Genomic DNA, 19,626 nt, shown 5'->3' with positions numbered 1-19,626 from the left:
TGTCATAACAAGGATTCTCAAAGTGACAATCTTCTACCTCAATGGTAACCAACAGAACTACCCTTGCCTGCAATGGAAACCTGTGAGATTCCCTGCATATTACGAGTTTCCTCACTGCAATCCTTTTCATGGAGCTGAACCCGCCATGAAAAGAGTAGCAGTGAGGAAACGAATGGGGCCCTACAGGTCCCCTCTTGCCTCTGTGCACTGGGTGCATGCAGGGGATCACATGGTGTGCCCCCTGTCTCTATGCACCCCCTTTTCCTGCATGGTATGGACTGCACAGTCCATGCCATGCAGGAACGTGCTTTGGCGCTTCCTCGGCGCTACCTTTCTATGACATATATGAGCCTTGTAAGAGCACTGCCGTGGGCCCACCAAGGCAGGACCACCTAAGCTGGATTACACCCGATTACGATGTCGTGCAGAAAGGCACCGAACGACAGTCGGATATCCCCTAGATCGTGTCGGAATCCATCCGCTCAACTCGGTCGGAAGCAGTTCGGAATAACCGATTACGATGCTCGCGGTTGGAAGGGAAACCTTGAGGTCATTCCGAATCGGTTCCGACTGGCTCTTGGAGAATCCGTGTCGGTCGGAGATGATTCATTCAGCTCTACAGACAGCGTTTCCAACCAACCGATTACGATGTCAGATTCTGACAGCCTTTCCGACTCAGTCTGTCCGACACGAAAAGGCTGTCGGAAACTGACTTTAGGGGCCCCTACCAGGCCCGTACCAAGGGACCCCCTTTAAAACCATACACTGTGTGGCAGGGACCATGGGGTGCCCGCGACAGCGTGCAAGGTTTTCCGCAGACACTCATTTTCCCCATAGGAGCCTGTGTTGTCGGTCAGAACTCGGGCTCCCAGAGGAGTCAATGGGAGTCCTTCCGAACGGTGTTCGGAAGCATCATAATCGGTCATGCAGAACCACCAATCGCAAGTAGGTTGGAACCGAATCCTACAAGGAATAGGGAGGAAAGTTTCCGCACTACATTATAATCGGCCCCTTAGTATTCCCTTTCCACAGCACCATTGATACCTCACTTGCACCATTTGACCCACATCCGCTCCAATTAGCTTTACATTTCTTTTTATCAAACCATAATTTGTACCTTTCCTGTCTCTCCTTAACCTTCAATTCGATTTTGTCACTATTATACTTGCTACTCAGATATACTCTACCCACAACCAACATTGTTTTAGGTTTCCTGCCTGTCAAAAGCTGAATACTATCCTGAGTACTATCCTCGACAACGCAGTTTTCCCTTTCGACTAAGCCATTAGCTTTAGGGTTGTACACATCTGTCTTCTTATACAATATTGCGGTCTACTAGGTATTTTGCCATTTCACTTGAGCACAACTGTGCACCATTATCAGAAACTAACTCCTCAGGATAATTTTCACTTAGGAAAAAGAGCTCCATGAATCTTATTACATTTCTAGACAAAAACTCACGCATCAACTCAGTCTCAAACCACTTGGAAAATAATCTATCATTACCACTGCATACTTATGCTGCACTCCAAGATTCTCCATGATACCTATTATGTCAACTGCGAGTTTTGCCCAGAGCCATATGGAAAATTCCACTGGCTGCAAAGGTGGTATATGTGTTTTACGCATTTTATCACTCTTTGCACATAACAAACACTAGATGACTAGATCTCTCTGCCCATACCTGGACATCAAAATATCTCCCTTAATCTGTTCTTGGTTCTGTTGCATCCCAAGTGGCACTGATGTGCCAGTCCAATTAATTTGTTCATTGATATCTTGGGAGGAATCAATTTGCTGCCCCATCTTAGACCCCACAAATCTTTACTTAATTCATCCTTTACACAATGGAACCTCTCAAAATATTCCGACCACTACGAACTCATGGTGCTTGGACAAACTATAGATGTAAAAATATTGGAAGGAAAAAATATTGGAAAATAAATATTGTGGTACACAAATATTGTGATGCACAAATATCGTTGACATTGATATAGTTTTCTTTAAGTAAGTAACACCATTTTCAATAATAATGTTGTTTTTAATATAGTTTTCAATAATACAATGGTTAAAATATAGTTTTTTAATTATTTGAATGTGTTTTAGTTGATATATTAATTGTATGTGTTACTATTGTTTATATAAAGGTTATTTTTTTTATATATCTTGAAGTTTTGTGATTTAGGATTTGATATCCACTTTTTAATAGTAATTTATGGTGTTGTAGCAGCATGTTGGTTCATAGGCGGATAGGGTGGGAAGTTAATTAGTTAATAATAATTATGAATTATTTAATAATTTTATTGAATTATATGATTGATATTTATTATGTAAAGTATGTAATACTGAATTATTTTCATTATCGGTTATTTGAAGGCTGTTGGGTTTGTAAGGTTATAGGGTGGGAACGGAAGTTAATTAAGTAATAATTACATTAAAATTAATTATTGTTAATGAATTATCTAATTGATTTTAATTATGTAATAATGCAATACTCATTTATTTTACTAATATTTTAATTGTGGGCTGCCTTGTTTTTAGGGCTTTAGGGTGGGAAACTAAGCAATAATTAATAAATAATGTATTAATATTTGTTAATCAATTATGTAATTAATTTTAATTATGTAAAATATGGCATACTGATTAATTGTACTGATATTTTAGTTGCAGGATGCTTGGTTTGTAGGGGTAATTGGTAGAAAGTTATTTAACTAATAATAAATTAATTACTAATTATTATTTTTAAATGAATTATTGACTTGAATTTTAAAAAGTGAAATTATTTATGGAATACAAATTTATTTTAATAATAATTTAGTTGCGGTCTGCTAGGTGTATAGGGGACTATGTTGGAAAGTTAACAAAGTAATAAGGAATTAACAATTAATTGATAATTATTTATTTGGTTTTTAAATATGTACATTATGAAATACTTAAATTTTAAGTTATATTTTAGGTGTGGGCTGCTAGGTTTGTAGGAGTAAATCAATCAATCAAGACATTTGTAAAGTGCGCTACTCACCCGGAGGGTCTCAAGGCGCTAGGGGGAGGGGGGTCTGCTACTGCTCGAACAGCCAGGTCTTGAGTTGCTTCCTGAAGGAGAGGTGGTCTTGGGTCAGGCGGAGGTGGATGGGGAGGGAGTTCCAAGTCTTGGCTGCCAGGTAGGAGAAGGATCTTCCTCCCATGGTGGCTCTTCGGATGCGTGGAACGGCGGCGAGGGCGTGGCTGGTCGATCGTAGCTGGCGGGTGGGAGTGTAGAAGGTCAGGCGGTTGTTGAGGTATCTGGGGCCCAGGTCGTGGAGGGCCTTGTGTGCGTGGGTCAGGAGTCGGAACGTGATTCTCTTGCTGACGGGGAGCCAGTGCAGGTCTCTCAGGTGTCCGGAGATGTGGCTGTGTCGGGGGATGTCAAGGATGAGTCGTGCGGAGGCGTTCTGGATGCGTTGGAGTCTTTTCTGTAGTTTGGCTGTGGTTCCGGTGTAGAGGGTGTTTCCGTAGTCCAGTCGGCTGGTGACGAGAGCCTGGGTGACCGTCTTTCTGGTTTCGGTGGGGATCCATCGGAAGATCTTTCGGAGCATGCGCAGGATGTTGAAACACGACGATGAGACGGCGTTGACTTGTCTGGTCATCGAGAGGGAGGAGTCCAGGATGAAGCCCAGGTTGCGTGTGGGGTCCGTAGGTTTGGGTGCGCTGCCCAGGGCGGGGGGCCACCAGGAGTCGTCCCAGGCGGAGGGTGATGATCCCAGGATGAGGACTTCCGTCTTGTCTGAGTTCAGTTTCAGGTGGCTGTTCATCATCCACTCGGCTACGTCTTTCATCCCTTTGTGTAGGTTGGTTCTGGCGGTGGCTGGGTCGTTGGTCAGGGAGAGGATCAGCTGAGTGTCGTCGGCGTAGGAGATGATGTTGAGGTTGTGTTGGCGTGCGATGGCTGCGAGGGGGCTCATGTAGACGTTGAAGAGGGTCGGGCTGAGTGATGATCCCTGCGGAACGCCGCAGATGACTTCGGTGGCCTCGGATCTGAACGGGGGAGGCGGACTCTCTGGGTTCTTCCGGCGAGGAACGAGATGATCCAATCTAGTGCCTTCTCTTGGATTCCGATGTTGCTGAGGCGCTGTACTAGGGTGCGGTGGCAGACAGTATCGAACGCTGCGGAGAGGTCCAGGAGGATGAGGGCCGCTGTTTCCCTGTTGTCGAGCAGGGCTCGGATGTCGTCAGTGGCTGCGATGAGGGCGGTCTCGGTGCTGTGGTTGGCTCGGAAGCCGGACTGCGAGTGGTCGAGGGATCCGTTTGTCTCGAGGAAGGCGGCAAGCTGTCTGTTGACGGTCTTCTCGATGACCTTGGCAGGAAAAGGGAGGAGCGAGATGGGGCGGTAGTTCTTGAGGTCGGAGGGGTCTGCTGATGGCTTCTTCAGGAGGGCGCTGAGTTCGGCGTGCTTCCAGCTCTCCGGGAAGGTGGCGGTGTTGAAGGAGCAGTTGATGATGTCCCGGAGTAGGGGTGCGATGACTGAGTCGGCCTTGTTGAAGACTTGGTGGGGGCATGGGTCGGTTGGTGATCCGGAGTGGATGGTGTTTATCGTGTGGATGGGGTCTTCGGTGCTGACCGGGGTCCAGGCGCGGAGGGTGGTGGTGGGGGTCGTCGGTTCGGTGGTTGGGTGCGTGGTCTGTGCGCCGAAGCTGTTGTGTATCTCGGCGATCTTGCGGTGAAAGAACGAAGTGAGTGAGTCGCAGAGGTCTTGTGAGGGAGTGATGTTGTTGTTTCCGGCGCTAGGGTTGGAGAGCTCTTTGACGATGCTGAAGAGTTCCTTGCTGTTGTGTGAGTTGTTGTCTAGTCGTTCCTTGAACGCTGTCCTCTTGGTGGTGTGGATCAGCTGGTGGTGTTTGTGGGAGGCGTGCTTGAGGGCGTTCATGTTGTCTGTAGTCGGGTTTTTTCACCAGGCTTTCTCTAAGGTACGGCAGTTCTTCTTGGAGTTCTTGAGGTCGTCGTTGAACCAGGAGGCTTTCTTGCTGCCGGGCCTGCTGGGATGGTTTTTCAGAGGTGCGAGGTCATCAGCGCAGTTGGTGATCCACTGTGTGAGGTTGTTGGCTGCTTGGGAGTAAAGGATGGGAAGTCAATTAATTAATAATTGCATAGAAATTACTTATTAACTGATAATTATTTTAATGAATAGTAATTATGTAAATTAATTATTCTTGTTTTATGTATGTGTGTGTGTATATATATATATATATATATTTCCAACATATCCCACTAACACTGCGAACTTCTTAATGGGCGGGTGCCTCCAACGTGATCGTGGATGTCACGTAATATTTACACCAACAAAATGCCCCCACCAAGGAGACAATGGAGCACTCACGGTTCCATTTCAAATCTTGCTTTATTCCGGCAAACGCCTTTCGGCAATTTCCGCCTTTATCAATGCCTATATTACTGTGATTGCATTAGCCCCACATTTAGACATATCTGTCCTTTTCCCATTGGACAGTCAGGATGCCGTGGTGGAAAGCGGACTATGGGATACATTCCTCACTGTCCGTGCCCGTGTACGCCATCTTTAAACTGTCCCTTTAGTTCTGGGTACATTTTCTGCCGTATTTGTGAATATTAAAATAAATAATGCTTCTTCGTAGACACATTCTATGCAGGCAAAAAATATTTTTAGTATTCAGTTGAATTCCATCATGCAATGTGGGCTCGATATATATATAAAATTTATATTAAAAGTTTAATATTTTTTCTACATTCATGGTTTTATTTATATCTGTAATGTGTTTGAAGTCAAGTAGTTTCCCTGCTCTTGCTTAGACTGTAGTAGGAATAATAAAATTAACATCTTTGCAATTTCACACTTTCCCTACTGTTGCGCTGTTTGGAGAGGGATTTGAAAATGTTAACCTTCTGGAATCCATTTTTTACCCCTCTGAAACCCAACGCTTTCCCTGCTGTTGCAGAAACTGGAGTGGGAACAGTACATTTCCGCCTCCAAAGTCCAACACTTTCTCTACTGTTGCGCTGTACAGAGTGGAAATAGTTAATTTCACTCCTCTGAAATCCAACACGTTCCCTACTGTTGCACAGACTGGAGGGGTAAAATGTACAATTCCCACTATAAAGTCCAACACTTTCCCTACTGTTGCATAAACTAGAGTGGGAATAGTATATTTAATATTCTGAAACTCCAATAATTTTAATAATGTTAGTTAAATAGAGTTTTTAGCATTTATTAATTTTTATATTATACATTATTTTTTATTAATTTGTATATGTATTTTCATGTTTTATAGTATTTCTTGTAAAATAAATGTTTGAATTTTTGATATTTTATTGATTGTGTTTATTGATATATTTTATCTTATTCTACTTTTTAAAATTTTATAGTATATGTAGGTTTTATAAACATTTATATGTTAGACTACATATATATGTAGTCTAACATAATTAATAGAAATATGTATTTTTATATTATAAGAATTTTTAGATTTTACCTTTATTAGTATGAATATATATTTATATATGTATATAGATGTATATATATATATTAACAACTGGCGGTCGCCAGTAGGTAGTCATAGTTAGGACCTATTATCCATAGGAAATCTGCAACATTCTATTTAGAATAACTTTGGCGCCGGCTGACGAATCTTCGTGAAACTTTCGAAACTGGTGGGGCGCTCCGGTCTGCTCCTATCCTGAAAGTCTCGGGGTGATTCGTCAAGAGGGGCCGAGAAAAAAGGGGTTCCAAAACATGTTACCCCATGCAATTTTCCATAGGAACCTTTAATCGCAGCTACAGCCCGAACTGCTGAACGGAATTACACCAAATTTGACAAAATGGTAGTCCTTGGTTCACACTCGTGCCTTTTGGTGTAAATCCATTCAGTAGTTCCTGAGAAAATCAAAAGTAAAATCATAGATATATCTGGGCAGAGCCTAACCACACATTTCACCGTGAGATCTGATTGGCTGTCAGCACTTCATCCAAGAAGTGTTGGCAGCCATCTTGGGACCAATATACATGATAGCACCTCATTATAAAGCATTGCAGTTAATAGAAGGGCTTAAGACTTTAGTTACATTATACATAATTTGTTGATGGTACCATACTCATTTTAGGAATTGTGGAGTGTTCTAAGGTGATTACCATGTGAAAAAGCCTTCTGCTGGGATATCATGAATCATGTTTGAGAGAAAACTATTTTCTCATGCTTTTCCCACAGAGGTTTGGAAGGTGATCAATAAGCTAAACTGAGAGCATATTTTCTGTAAATTCACATTATCTTTCTCAGTCATGTGAGAATGAAGTCTGACATTCTCAGTAAAACATGTACATCCAACAAGGGCAGAGACTGTCAGTTGATTCCTTTGTGTTCTACTGCAGCTTCCCAGAGTGTTCTAAAGAACAACTAGAGCGCTAACAGTCCTACTTATGACAAACGTATGGCACACCTGAAGCCATCTTGATTGGAATAAAGTGGTAACTCTTAAAACATTTAATTTAAAAAGGAACAAAATGAGGGGGTTCATTTTGCCATAGAAAGTATGATTAGTGCTGCAGAAAGAAAAATTAGGGCACATTTTGAGTGACTTCTCAAATCCTCTTCTATTTCATTAAAACATTCTGACATGCGGACTGAAACATGCACTTTCAATACCAGCAGCAGACTTCCCTGGTGAGCAGTAGCTTTACTACAGTGATCTAATGAGCAACTAGAGTGCTAACATTCTGAATTTATGGCAAATGTGTTGTGACACATCTGAATGCCTTCTTGATGGAATCAAAGTAAAAAACTGAAAGCATTCCTACTGAGGAGACTGTAGTAAATGAGGAAATTAGGAAACTTCATAACAAATAAGTCTCCCAAGATGGCCACCAGAGACAAAAGAGCCCAAATGTAGCACACATATCACCCAGATGTAGCCCAAGTTTAGCCCAATGACAGAATGTCCCAGAGTGTTCTAAAGAACAACTAGAGCGCTAACAGTCTTACTTATGACAAACGTATGGCACACCTGAAGCTATCTTGATTGGAATAAAGTGGTAACACTTAAAACATTTAATTTGCAAAGGAACAAAATGAGGGGGTTCATTTTGCCATAGAAATTATGATTAGTGCTGCAGAAAGAAAAATTAGGGCACATTTTTACTTCTTAAATCCTCTTCTATTTCATTAAAAAATTCCAACATGCAGACTGAAACATGCACTTTGAATACCAGCAGCAGACTTCCCTGGTGAGCAGTAGCTTTACTACAGTGATCTAATGAGCAACTAGAGTGCTAACATTCAGAATTTATAGCACATGTGTGATGCATCTGAATGCCTTCTTGATGGAACCAAAGTAAACAAGCATTGAAAATGCAATGGGTCTCGCACTCGTTTAAGTTAAAGCAATTCTGTTTGTAATTAGGTGGCTTTTTAGCTTTGCTTTTATTAATTTTTTTCAAACTTTCATTTACATAAAATGCATATGTATGCATATATGTATATGTATGCATGCATTTATATTTGTATTTATATAGATATGCAGATTATATATATGTTTATATATGTAGGTATATATATATATATATTCACAGAAAAAAACATAGGTTTCAGGGGTGTTATAGTTAGCTGGCCATTTCACTCGTACAAAACCATAGAAATTCCTCCGTTATAGTTAGGTCTGCTAACTATAACTCGCGCGCCCGCAATGCACTGCTGATGATGTCACATATTGCATCATTCATGACATGGTCAGTGACATCACTGATGACATCACTGATGACATCTCAAATGACATCACTGATTATATCATCCAGTGAATGTGGTTTAGTTTGAAATTTAAATATGTATTATATATATACCAATCTGTATTGAAGATTTAGTGGATATATAACTGTCTGGATGGAGGATTTAGTAGCTGTCTGACCGTCTGTTTAAGTGAGTAATTAAAAGTGTCTCACTTAATACATGGATTAGTAACTAAACTATGTGAATGTGTGCATCACTGTCTCTGTTGTTGTATAACATGCTGCATCAGTTGGTCACTAACTACATGAGTGTGTATATTAGTTATTGATTAGATGGGTGAGTATTTGTATGGGACACTGAGTTTGTGTGTGGTTGGATGGGGTGTGTGTAACTCTATGCATAGATGTGTGAATGGTTGATTGACTAGGTGTATAGGTTTAAGAGTGCATGTGGAAATAGTTGTTTGGTTGACTGAGTGTATTTATTTGTGTGTTGGTGAGCGGATATATGTTTTAGTTGTACATCTTCAACAAAGTAAAAAAATAAAAGGCATTGTATGTGAGAGTTGGTGTATATAAATAAGTATGTGTAAGAGTCAGTGATTGTGAGAGTTACTATATGAATGAGTGTATAATTGTAATGGTGATTTTTTAACATATTAACTATGAGTTACTATATGTTTGAATAAATGGGGTGTTGTTGGATAATTGTGTAAGTGAGTAAATGTAAGTGTGATTAATTTTTTTCATGAGTGAGTAGGATGATTGCATAACCTACTAAGATGACTGCTGATGTGTCTATGTCTATATATGTGTATAAGAGCATTTGATAGTGTTCTATTAATTAATGACTGCATGTATAGATGATTCTGTTGATGAATGGGTAGTTGTGTGTGTAGACTTAGGAATCAGTGAGTAGGTATAACTGGTATTGGTGTGTCAATGGTTTCAAATGTGGTACTCTGTTTTTTACAGTGAGTGATGAAAGGTTATACTAGTGTAAGATGAGGTGTATCAGATTGTCACGTGGATGATGTCATCAGTGATGTCATTTGAGATGTCATCAGTGATGTCATCAGTGATGTCACTGACCATGTCATGAATGATGCAATATGTGACATCATCAACAGTGCATTGCGGGCGCGCGAGTTATAGTTAGCAGAACTCACTATAACGGAGGAAATTCAATGGTTTTGTGCGAGTGAAATGGCCAGCTAACTATAACACCCCTGAAACCTATGGTTTTTTCTGTGAATTTCTAAGGTTTTTTAAATGCTCATTTCTAACTATAACGTCTCTGAAACCTATGGTTTTTTCAGTGAATATATATATATATATATATATATATTGTACTATATACTGTACTAATACATTTCAAATATCAAATATAATGCAAAATGGGTATTTTTATTAATTATGTTACAATATATATATATTTACATAAATATAAACACATATACGTGTTTCTGTGTTTATATAAGTGTATATTTATATGTAGTAATACATATTAGTGGAATATATTGAATTTTTAATATATTAAAATTATATATTATTATATTGAACATTTACTAGTTTAAACTTATTTATATTATATTATAATAATATTTTTGGACGATATTAGTGTCAACAATATTTTTCCCTGATATTTTTGTACTTACTTTATAAGTATAGGATCAGGATATTATGGAAAGTGATAGTTTTGACACAATATTTTTGTCAGCGATATTGTTTACCACGATATTGTGTCATTGATCAGAACCCAGTTTCCAATGTGACGAGTTCTTCATCCTTGTCTTATGCCTGTCTCATTCTTCCTCCATCTCTGTGCTCAAATGCACTGAGATGTTATAATATGATATGGGCAATTGGACGGGAGGCTGCTGGTGAACCACAGTTGTGTTAATAAACCTACTAACTACTTCAAAGTCAAAGAAACTTGTTGAGTGCACAAATCACCTTAAGGTCTCATGGCGCTTGCGGGACTCCAGTAGACTGTAGGTCATATCTATTCAATTATTTCTGATCAAATAGCCACGTTTTTAATTCTTTCCGGAAATGTTTATGTTCGACGATGGAGAGAAGATGGGATGAAAGCTTATTCCAGAGATGGGGACTTTGGCTTTGTCTTTGACTAACTACTTAATCTATCCTGTGCTACGGATTTCACCTTTTACTAAGGGAAGCTAATACTGGCGATGAAGAGGAGGTCTTTTCATAAAAGACGCAATCCAGAGCACAGGACAGATTTAATAGTAGGTTTATTGAAGAAACTCTCCAGTGCTGCCATTCGCCAGTAGCCTCCTGACCAGCTGTCCATACCATACCATATCATAACACTCCATAGAATCAGTTCTTAAAGAGACAACACATCAGAGTTCTACAATACTTGTTGAACTTTAAAAGTAACGCCCTTCCCTTCTGCTTATGAAATAACTCTTTATGCCACCCCAAATGAAAATTGCATAGTCAAGAGTCATCTGATGGTTGTGATGATCTGCACACATTTTGTGAAAAAAGATGGTTCTTCACGCTCTGTCTAGTGAGCACCATTTCCAAGATTTAAAACTAAATGCTGTGGCTTGAATTCAAACCAGTCTTTGGTTGAAATGCTTAATATGTACAGGTCCCTTCCTTGGCAAGCACGAGCAACGGCAATGGCCTTTATACAGTAAAACGCTTCGCTGGTATGACCATGAAGATCAATTGCGCATGACATTGTGTAAGGTTGTGCAGCCGAAGAAGGTACTTTTACAAGTTTGTGGTCTGAGCAGAGTGGGGGGTTAGAATAACCGTGGACACTAAACCCCTCTATCCCCTTCCCTGCTGGTACAGTGCATTCTGGTTGGTGGTGTGAGAGGCCACCTGCTCTTTTCAGGAGGGAACTATTATTCGTCTACCAGAACAGCTATAATCTTACCATCACTTCTCTAAGGTGCTAGCATACTGTTAACATGGCAGCTACAGAACATCTCAGCAGCCCTGCAATGCTTCTGATGGGACAGGACATGGTCCAAGCACAAAGAGCAGCTGCACACAAACAGTCATGGTCAGGTTTCTATCTCAAGTACAGTGGAGAGGTGTGGCTCACTGGTTAGAGGCGGCAGATCCGCAAGCAGAGAATCGGCCAGGGACCAGGGTTCAATTCCTGACGCGGCAGGGTCGTGGACCAGGGTCAAAACGGACTCGATAATTCTCGCCTCGGTACCTACTCTAACCAGGAACACACTCGGCAACTCTGGGCATTAGCTTGCCTCATCTCCACAACGGCCCCCCACATTCGCCGGGGATGCCTGGTTTCACCTTGGAGATACCCAGGAGGGACCATCTCACAGGGATAGCCAGGACGGGTTCCCCAGCGGTCTACAGCGCCACGACGCCTCAGGGCAGCAGTGCGCTTTACAAGACACATACATTTACATTTAGTCCAAGCTTCTTTCACCCACAGAGCAGGACTAGCAGCCTCACACACTTCTCCTGCAAATACAGAGCCAGCACAACACAGACAGTATCAGCCGAACAAGCTTTGCTCACAAAAAAGCCTGTCCAGCACAGGTAGCAATGCTTAGGACAAGTCTTGGCCTCCTTACATAAGAACTGGTCAATACTCAAACCAGTGCACTTACAGCACGAAGGGTGAAGAGGAGCCGGCCATATGAGAAGATGATGATGAAGAGCGGGAACCCAAAACAGAAGCAGAAGAGGAAGAGGACGTAGGACTCGTTGTTCCACTTGTTGTTCACCGTATACCAGTCTGGGCCACAGGAGCACTGCAGGCCCTCTGGGATGTACCTGCGACCAAGAAAGAAAGGAAATTCCTGAACCATCTATGAAATGATTCCAGCCTTTTGACCTAAGGTCTGAATGTACACATACTCTGGACTCACCACCCATTTATATATATATGTCGAACCAAGACCATGAACTGGTTGCACTATGGAATAGCCTTCTATCAAACTATCTAACCAAGACCCTGGGTGTATCGTCCTAAGGACAAGCCACCCATTAAGATATCTAACAAATAATCTGAATTTATTGTACAGTGAGCTAGCCACCCATTGAGGTAGCTACCCAAGACCCTAATGTTATCATACCATGGACTAGCCATCCATCAATGTATGTAACCAAGGCTCTGACTGTATGGTACTGTCGACTACTCATCTATCAAGGTACTTAGCAAAGGCCCTGAACGTATTGTATAGTGCACCAGTCCCCTATCGATGTATTGAATCAAGACCTTGGCGGAATCATACTGTGATATACCCATTGATGAAGGGATTTAAGCAAGACCATGAATTTACGGTATTGTGGGCTAGCCATCCATTGAGGTAGCTAACCAAGACCCTAACATTATCATACTGCGGACAAGTCACCTATCAATGGATGTAACCAAGGCTCTGACTGTATGGTACTGTGGACTAGTTATCTATCAAGGTACCTATCAAATACCCTGAACGTATCGTTTAGTGGACCAGCCCCCTATCGATGTATCGAACCAAGACCTTGATGGTATCATACTGTGATGTAGCCATCGATGAAGGAATGCAACCAAGACCCTGAACGAATGGTACTGTGGACTAGCCATTGATTGAGGTAGCTAACCAAGACCCTAATGTTATCATACCGTGGACTAGGCACCTATCGATCTATGTCACCAAGGCTTTGACTGTATGGTACTGTAGACTAGTTATCTATTGAGGTACCTAGCAAAGACCCTGAACGTATCGTATAGTGGACCAGCCCCCTATCAATGTATCGAACCAAGACCTTGACTGTATCACACTATGAGGTAGCCTTTGATGAAGGAATCCAACCAAGGCCTTGAACATATAGTACTGTGGAACAGCCATCCACTAAGATATCTAATCAAGAACCTGAACATATTGTACTGTGAAGTACACATCTATTGAGGTATGAAATCAAGACCATGAACGTATCACACTGTGGACTAGACATCCAATGGGGTATCTAACCAAGACCCTGAATGTAGTGCATGGTGGACTAGCCACCCTTCAAGTCTCAAACTAAGGCTCTGACCATAACATACTGTGGACTAGCCACCCATCAAGGTATCTAACCAAAACCCTGAACGTATTATACTGTCGATTAGCCATCCAACAAAAGACCCTGGACGTATCGTACTCTGGACTGGCCATCCATTGAGGTATCTAACCAAGATCATGAGTGTATTGTATTGTGTCTAGCCAGCCTTCAAGGTATCTAACCAAGGCCCTGAACATATCATTGCCCATCCATTGAAGTATCTAACCAAGACCTTGAACATATCACACTGTAAATTATCCATCTATCGAAGTATCTAACCAAGACCTTGAACGTATCATACTATAGATTAGCCATCCATCGAAGTATCTAACCAAGACCTTGAACATATCATACTGTAGATTAGCCATCCATCGAAGTATCTAACCAAGCACTTGAACGTATCATAGTATAGATTAGCCATCCATCGACGTATCTAACCAAGACCTTGAACATATCACACTGTAGATTAGCCATCCATCGAAGTATCAAACCAAGACCTTGAACATATCACACTGTAGATTAGCCATCCATCAAAGTATCTAGCATTAGTTCAACATTATGAAGGTATCCTTGCTCACGTTCTCTAACCCAGCCATTGATCTCAGTCTTACACAAATCACTACATTGAACCAACCACCCATCTAAGTATTTCCTCAGCCATTTCAGTCACTCCAAATATATTGTTATTCTAGAGTTACTGCCCATCTCGGTATCTACTGTAACTTCAATCATTGCTGAAGTTCATGACATATGTCTTTGATCTTCTTCAATGCCTTTGAGTTCCAATTTGCCCAAGACTCCAATGGCAATTCTGTCGTCTGCCCTTCGACCACTGTTCACTGAAAAGGCTGTGTGTCCCAAAAATACTGGAAAGCTGACGAGTTGCAACCACCTGCTGAAGGCCATCAACTTCCAGATACTATTGACTTCAACAGATGTTTTTAATATTAAATACTCTTACCTCAAAAGTTTCTCAGATAATCTGTGCCAACAATGTTGCCATCAAATTCATGCATGCAGCCTAGCCACTCTAGGGTCTTTTGAGACAATGAAGGAATTGCAGTACTCTCAAGATGCTGAGAGAAGGGTTCCCCACATGGAAGCCCAGGTGTGAGGGTAAAGAGTTTGTGAAAGGTGCTGTGTGGAGGGTTTTGGAAAAGGACATCCTCTGCACGCAGTGGACAGGCGCACCATGGGCCCTAGCAGAACCAGCTCAACTGCAACCCATGTCATGGTATCCCAACACCACTCTGGAGGGACTTTGCAATGCAGTCATTGGCTTCTGTGCCAAGACTGTCGAGAAGGGTGCCAACGCCTACCCTTGGTGAAGTGGGTTAGACTCAAGGTGTCACAAGCCCACAGGGAGGTAGGATAACGAAACAAACACCATTTTACATGATACTCAACAGTCACCAAATAGTACTCGCTAAGTAATGCTTGATAACTCTTGATTTGGGTCTTCTTTAAACCAGTGATATAAAGGGGAATGGCTAACCCTGAACCAGCCATTCGCCATACAGCCACAGAAGATGCAGGCTTTTTCCCCTTTATCACATATAGACCATGCAGCAGTCCTATGCGTGAAAAGCTCTGGGTTAGGGCAGCCAGAGCTAGACGTGAAACCATACACCATATACAAGCCAGTCACCACTCAGGTCGGCAGGTGAAAAGCTCTAACCCTCTGCGTGCTCTACAAATCATTAAGCATGCAGTGCTAGGGGTGAGAGGCTCTACAACAATGTCCAGAGCCTTCTGCCTTGTGTTTAATGTTTGTCTGATGGTTGTAAACATTTAAAAAGCTCAGACCCTTTACTATCCTACCCTAGACCTTCAAAGGTCTGGAACAATGTCCACACCTTGACTATCCAACCCTAGAGGTGAAAGGCTCTGTAAACTAATCCTCCAGCCCATGTATGAACAGATCAAACTCCTGCAACTCAGAACCCACCCAGCCCCAAAAGTGGAAGGCTCAAGCAATGTTCACTCCATTGTTCGTCCACCCCTAGAAGAGCCTTACTTTTGTAAAGCAGCTACACCCCTCACTTGCTCTAACCCTCTCTAAACAAAGTACCCTTCTCAAAATAGTGTGGATGTTTGGCACAAGTACATTCCTAGTGGTGTGTCGGGTAGGGAAATTCAGGATAACTAGGGGAGTCTGTGGTAGGGAATTATTCTGTGAAATGGGCAGTCTGAATTGCTGTGTTCCCTGTCTGTCATTAGTGCCTGTGTGTCTATTAGAAATTTGTGAGCAAATTCTGCCTGTTTCTTCATGACCTTGTCTTCTGGCAGAAGTTAAATGTACCTGCTCCAGCCAAACAGGGGTGGGCCAGCTGCTGTGAATGCTGCAATCCAGGTGAAGATGCAACCCATGATCGCGTGACTCTCTCGGAAGGTGAAGCCGCCCACAGGTTTGCAGATGACCAGGTATCGCTCAAAGGCCACCACAGCTAAACACCACAGACTGACCATACCTGTATGATATGGAAGGAAACAGAAACAGGAAGCGTATTTTATAGAGACTCGAACAGAATGCTAAGGGAATTGCGATTCTAAAAGGTTTACTGTATAAAGAATCGAGACTTTAATAAAGACAAGGAGGCTAGCATTATGCATAATACTTTTATTCGCCACTGAAATAATGTTCAGTTCCACTAATAGCATGCGACGTCCATCTTCCTCCTCTTTTAGTTTGCTCTTCTTTTTTCTATTCGCTCTTTATTTCCGGCTATCCTCTTTCAAGTCTCTACAGAATACAAAACCAAACATGTAATTTCTCCCCATCTTTGTCCTAATTCTTCATTCCAGAACTCTCAACATAATCCTAATCATAACATATTATACTTTTTGAAATCCAACAATCACCACACCTCACAAAAGTGCTGGGTGGGAGGGATAATGCTAGCATCCTTGTCTTTGATAAAATCTCGATTCTTTATACAGTAAGCCTTTTAGAATCGCAATTTTTTGTCAAGACAGGAGGCTAGCACTATGTATGTTCAAAGCTTTTGTAAAACACATTTTGAAACATGATCTATCGATTTAAAATAAAACCTCCTGAAAGTGTCTGCAGAGGACTAATCAGCTGCTCTCATAATATCTTCCAATCTTCCGCCCAACATACACAGCCTACTTGCCATTGCTCCTCTCGCTGAATGGGCCGTAAACTTGGATACATCCACACCTGCTTCTTTCAATGCACATTTAACCCATCTTGCAATTGATGCACTACAAACTGCCTTATAAGTCTGTACATACAAAATCAACACCTGTTCAACCCCTGCAGCTCTTTTCTCCAACAATCTATTCTCATATTCTTTAAGGCAACACACCACACACAACTTCGGATATTCATCAAACATAGGATAGAAGACAGAACCAGACATGGTTTTAGTCCTCCTGCATATCTAAAAAACGGCTCCATTTAGTTGATAAAATCTATGAGATAATTCCAGCGCTTCACATCTGAAACCCTCCCAAAAGATATAAGACACAACAAGGAAGCTAACTTCCTAGACAATTCTCTTGCCCCTAAATACTTACTGATTGGCCATCCTTCAAGCAACTTTAAAACTAAATCCACATTCCATAAAGTCTTATACTTCGGATGCGGGGGTCTCCTCAATCGAATACTTTTCATCACCCTACACACTAATGAACTTTTACCAACTGTTACACCTTGTATGGGAGAATGTCAATCAGACACCACTGATCTGTAACAATTTACTGTTCTTTAAGGCATTCCTCTTCCAAATAACTCAGCCAAAAACGTTTGCTTCCTGAACGTCATCAGCTTCCAAGGGATCCAAACCCCATTCCATGCACCAACTAGGCCACACCTTCCATGCCCCTCTATACCTCTTCCTTGTACCCGGGGCCCAAGATTCTTTGAGTAATTCTGCAGCTGTGCCTGAGAGTTCCTTGAATGCTCCTGAACACCTGATATCTTCTATATTAGAAGGCTGGGAGAATCCGATTCCACCAACGGATGCTCTCCCCCCTTCCACGTTCTTTAGAAGACCTTTGAAGGCCACTACCAAAAGAGATTCCTACACTGCCAACTCCATCACCGATGGAAACCATGGTTGAGTCTTCCAAAAGGAAGTAACCAAAACAATTTGACATTTCTGCCTTCTCACATGCACTAGAACCCTCTGGATCATAGAGAATGGGGGAAACGCATACCCCTTTAACTCTTTCCAATTCTGTACAAAAGTGTTCACTGCCATTGCCCCTGGATCCGGTCTCCAACTCACATACCTTGTTAACTGGTTGGTCAACCTTGAAGCAAACAGATTCACTTCCAAAGGACCCATCACCTCTAATATTTTCTGAAATACTTCTTCTTTCAGTTTCCAATTGCTGTAATCTATCATGTACCTTGAATTCCAAACCGCTAATACATTTTGTTCTCGCAGGAAATATTCCGTTCTCAATCCTATCTTTTGTTCTAAACAAAACACCCATATTTCCTTTGCCAAATCCACTAATCCCTTGGACCTTGTTCCTCCCAGTCTGTTTATGTATGCTACACCAGTTACATTGTCGATCTTCAACAGTACAGACTTCCCTTGTAATCCTGCTTAGAAACTCTTCAAAGCGAACAAACCCGCTTTCATTGCCTAACAATTTATATGTTTCTCCTACGGAGTCCAAAGACCCCTCGTGTCCAGACCTAAATCAATCGCTCCCCAACCTCAATTGCTCGCATCTGTTTCTAACACAAAATCTGGAGCTATCCCAAAAATTGCTCAGCCATTCCAGATTTCCAAATTCTCTTTCCACCAAAGTAACTCCTCCTTTGCCTCCATGGAAATTGATGTCTCGTCTCCGTACCACCACGTTGTAAGGCCCTATAATGTAATGGCCCTGGAAAGATTGATGAAGATAGCAAGCCAATCACTCGTGCTAAATCTCTTAATTTCACCCTTTCTTTCCTCATTACTGATTGTGCCTCCTGCTTTATCTTCTTCACCTTCTTCTCCGGAAGACAAAACTGACTTGATACAGTGTCTACTCCAAATCCTAAAAATTCTAAATTCTGCACTGGTCTCAAAATTGACTTTTCTGTATTCACCACAAATTCTAAACTCTCCAACCCTTCACCATAACCAATTGTTTTTCTAATTCTATAATCTCCTGACTCATCAATAATATATTGTCAAAATAAACGATCATTCTTACTCCTCTCTCTCTTAGAAAACCAACTATCTGTCTCATCACCTTTGTAAAACACCATGGGGTCGATGAAAGCCCAAATGGTAAACTCTGAAACTGATATAATTGACCTTTCCAACGAAATTGAAGAAACTTCGGACTCTTTTTTGCCACTGAGATTGTGAAATATGCATCTTTTAGATCCAATCCTTCTCTTGCCGTATATCTCTTACAAGATGAATTCCTTCCATCTTGAAATGCTGATACACCACATATTGATTCAAATTCCTTAGGTTTATTACTGGTCTCCACCCTTTGTCCTTTTTTTCCACTAGGTACAAAATACTTTCAAACCCTTTCTCTTTTTCGCCCACTTGTATAATTACATTTTTTTGCAACATCTATAAAACTTCCTCTTGTACTATTTGCATTAGCTCTTCTTGAAAACCAATTTGTGAGGTTTGTATAATTGAACCGGTTCTGTAACGAAATCTATTGAATAACCCGCTATAGTTCTTGTGTAATTGTCTTCCACTGTTCCCTGAAATACCTTCATCTTCCTCCTATACCTGTTCAGGATAGAAACAGAAACAATCTCCATACTCACCCTGGTTCTGTCCTTGTCTGGTAATGTGACCCCTTCCTCTATTTGTACAACCTCATGACCTTTCCCTTTGTTGAAAAAATTGAGAACCTCCTTGGACTCT

General features: G+C 41.5%; 1 protein-coding gene across 1 annotated transcript in view; it reads right to left on the bottom strand.

Moving 5' to 3' along the window:
- The window catches only part of LOC146797105 (blue-sensitive opsin-like), a 200,146-nt gene that overhangs the window by 156,881 nt on the left and 23,639 nt on the right, over nt 1-19,626 (bottom strand). The window contains exons 2-3 of the mRNA XM_085629746.1: nt 16,068-16,236; nt 12,349-12,514 (exon numbers count right to left, since the gene is read on the bottom strand). Of these exons, the coding sequence (XP_085485872.1) occupies nt 12,349-12,514; nt 16,068-16,236 (335 nt within the window). The remainder of the gene's footprint in view (nt 1-12,348; nt 12,515-16,067; nt 16,237-19,626) is intronic.

Source organism: Triturus cristatus, chromosome 10 (genome assembly GCF_964204655.1).
Source record: "Triturus cristatus chromosome 10, aTriCri1.1, whole genome shotgun sequence".
NCBI classification, from domain to species: Eukaryota; Metazoa; Chordata; class Amphibia; order Caudata; family Salamandridae; genus Triturus; species Triturus cristatus.
Note: the sequence above shows the minus strand (reverse complement) of the source record. Positions and strands in the feature narration are given on the sequence as shown.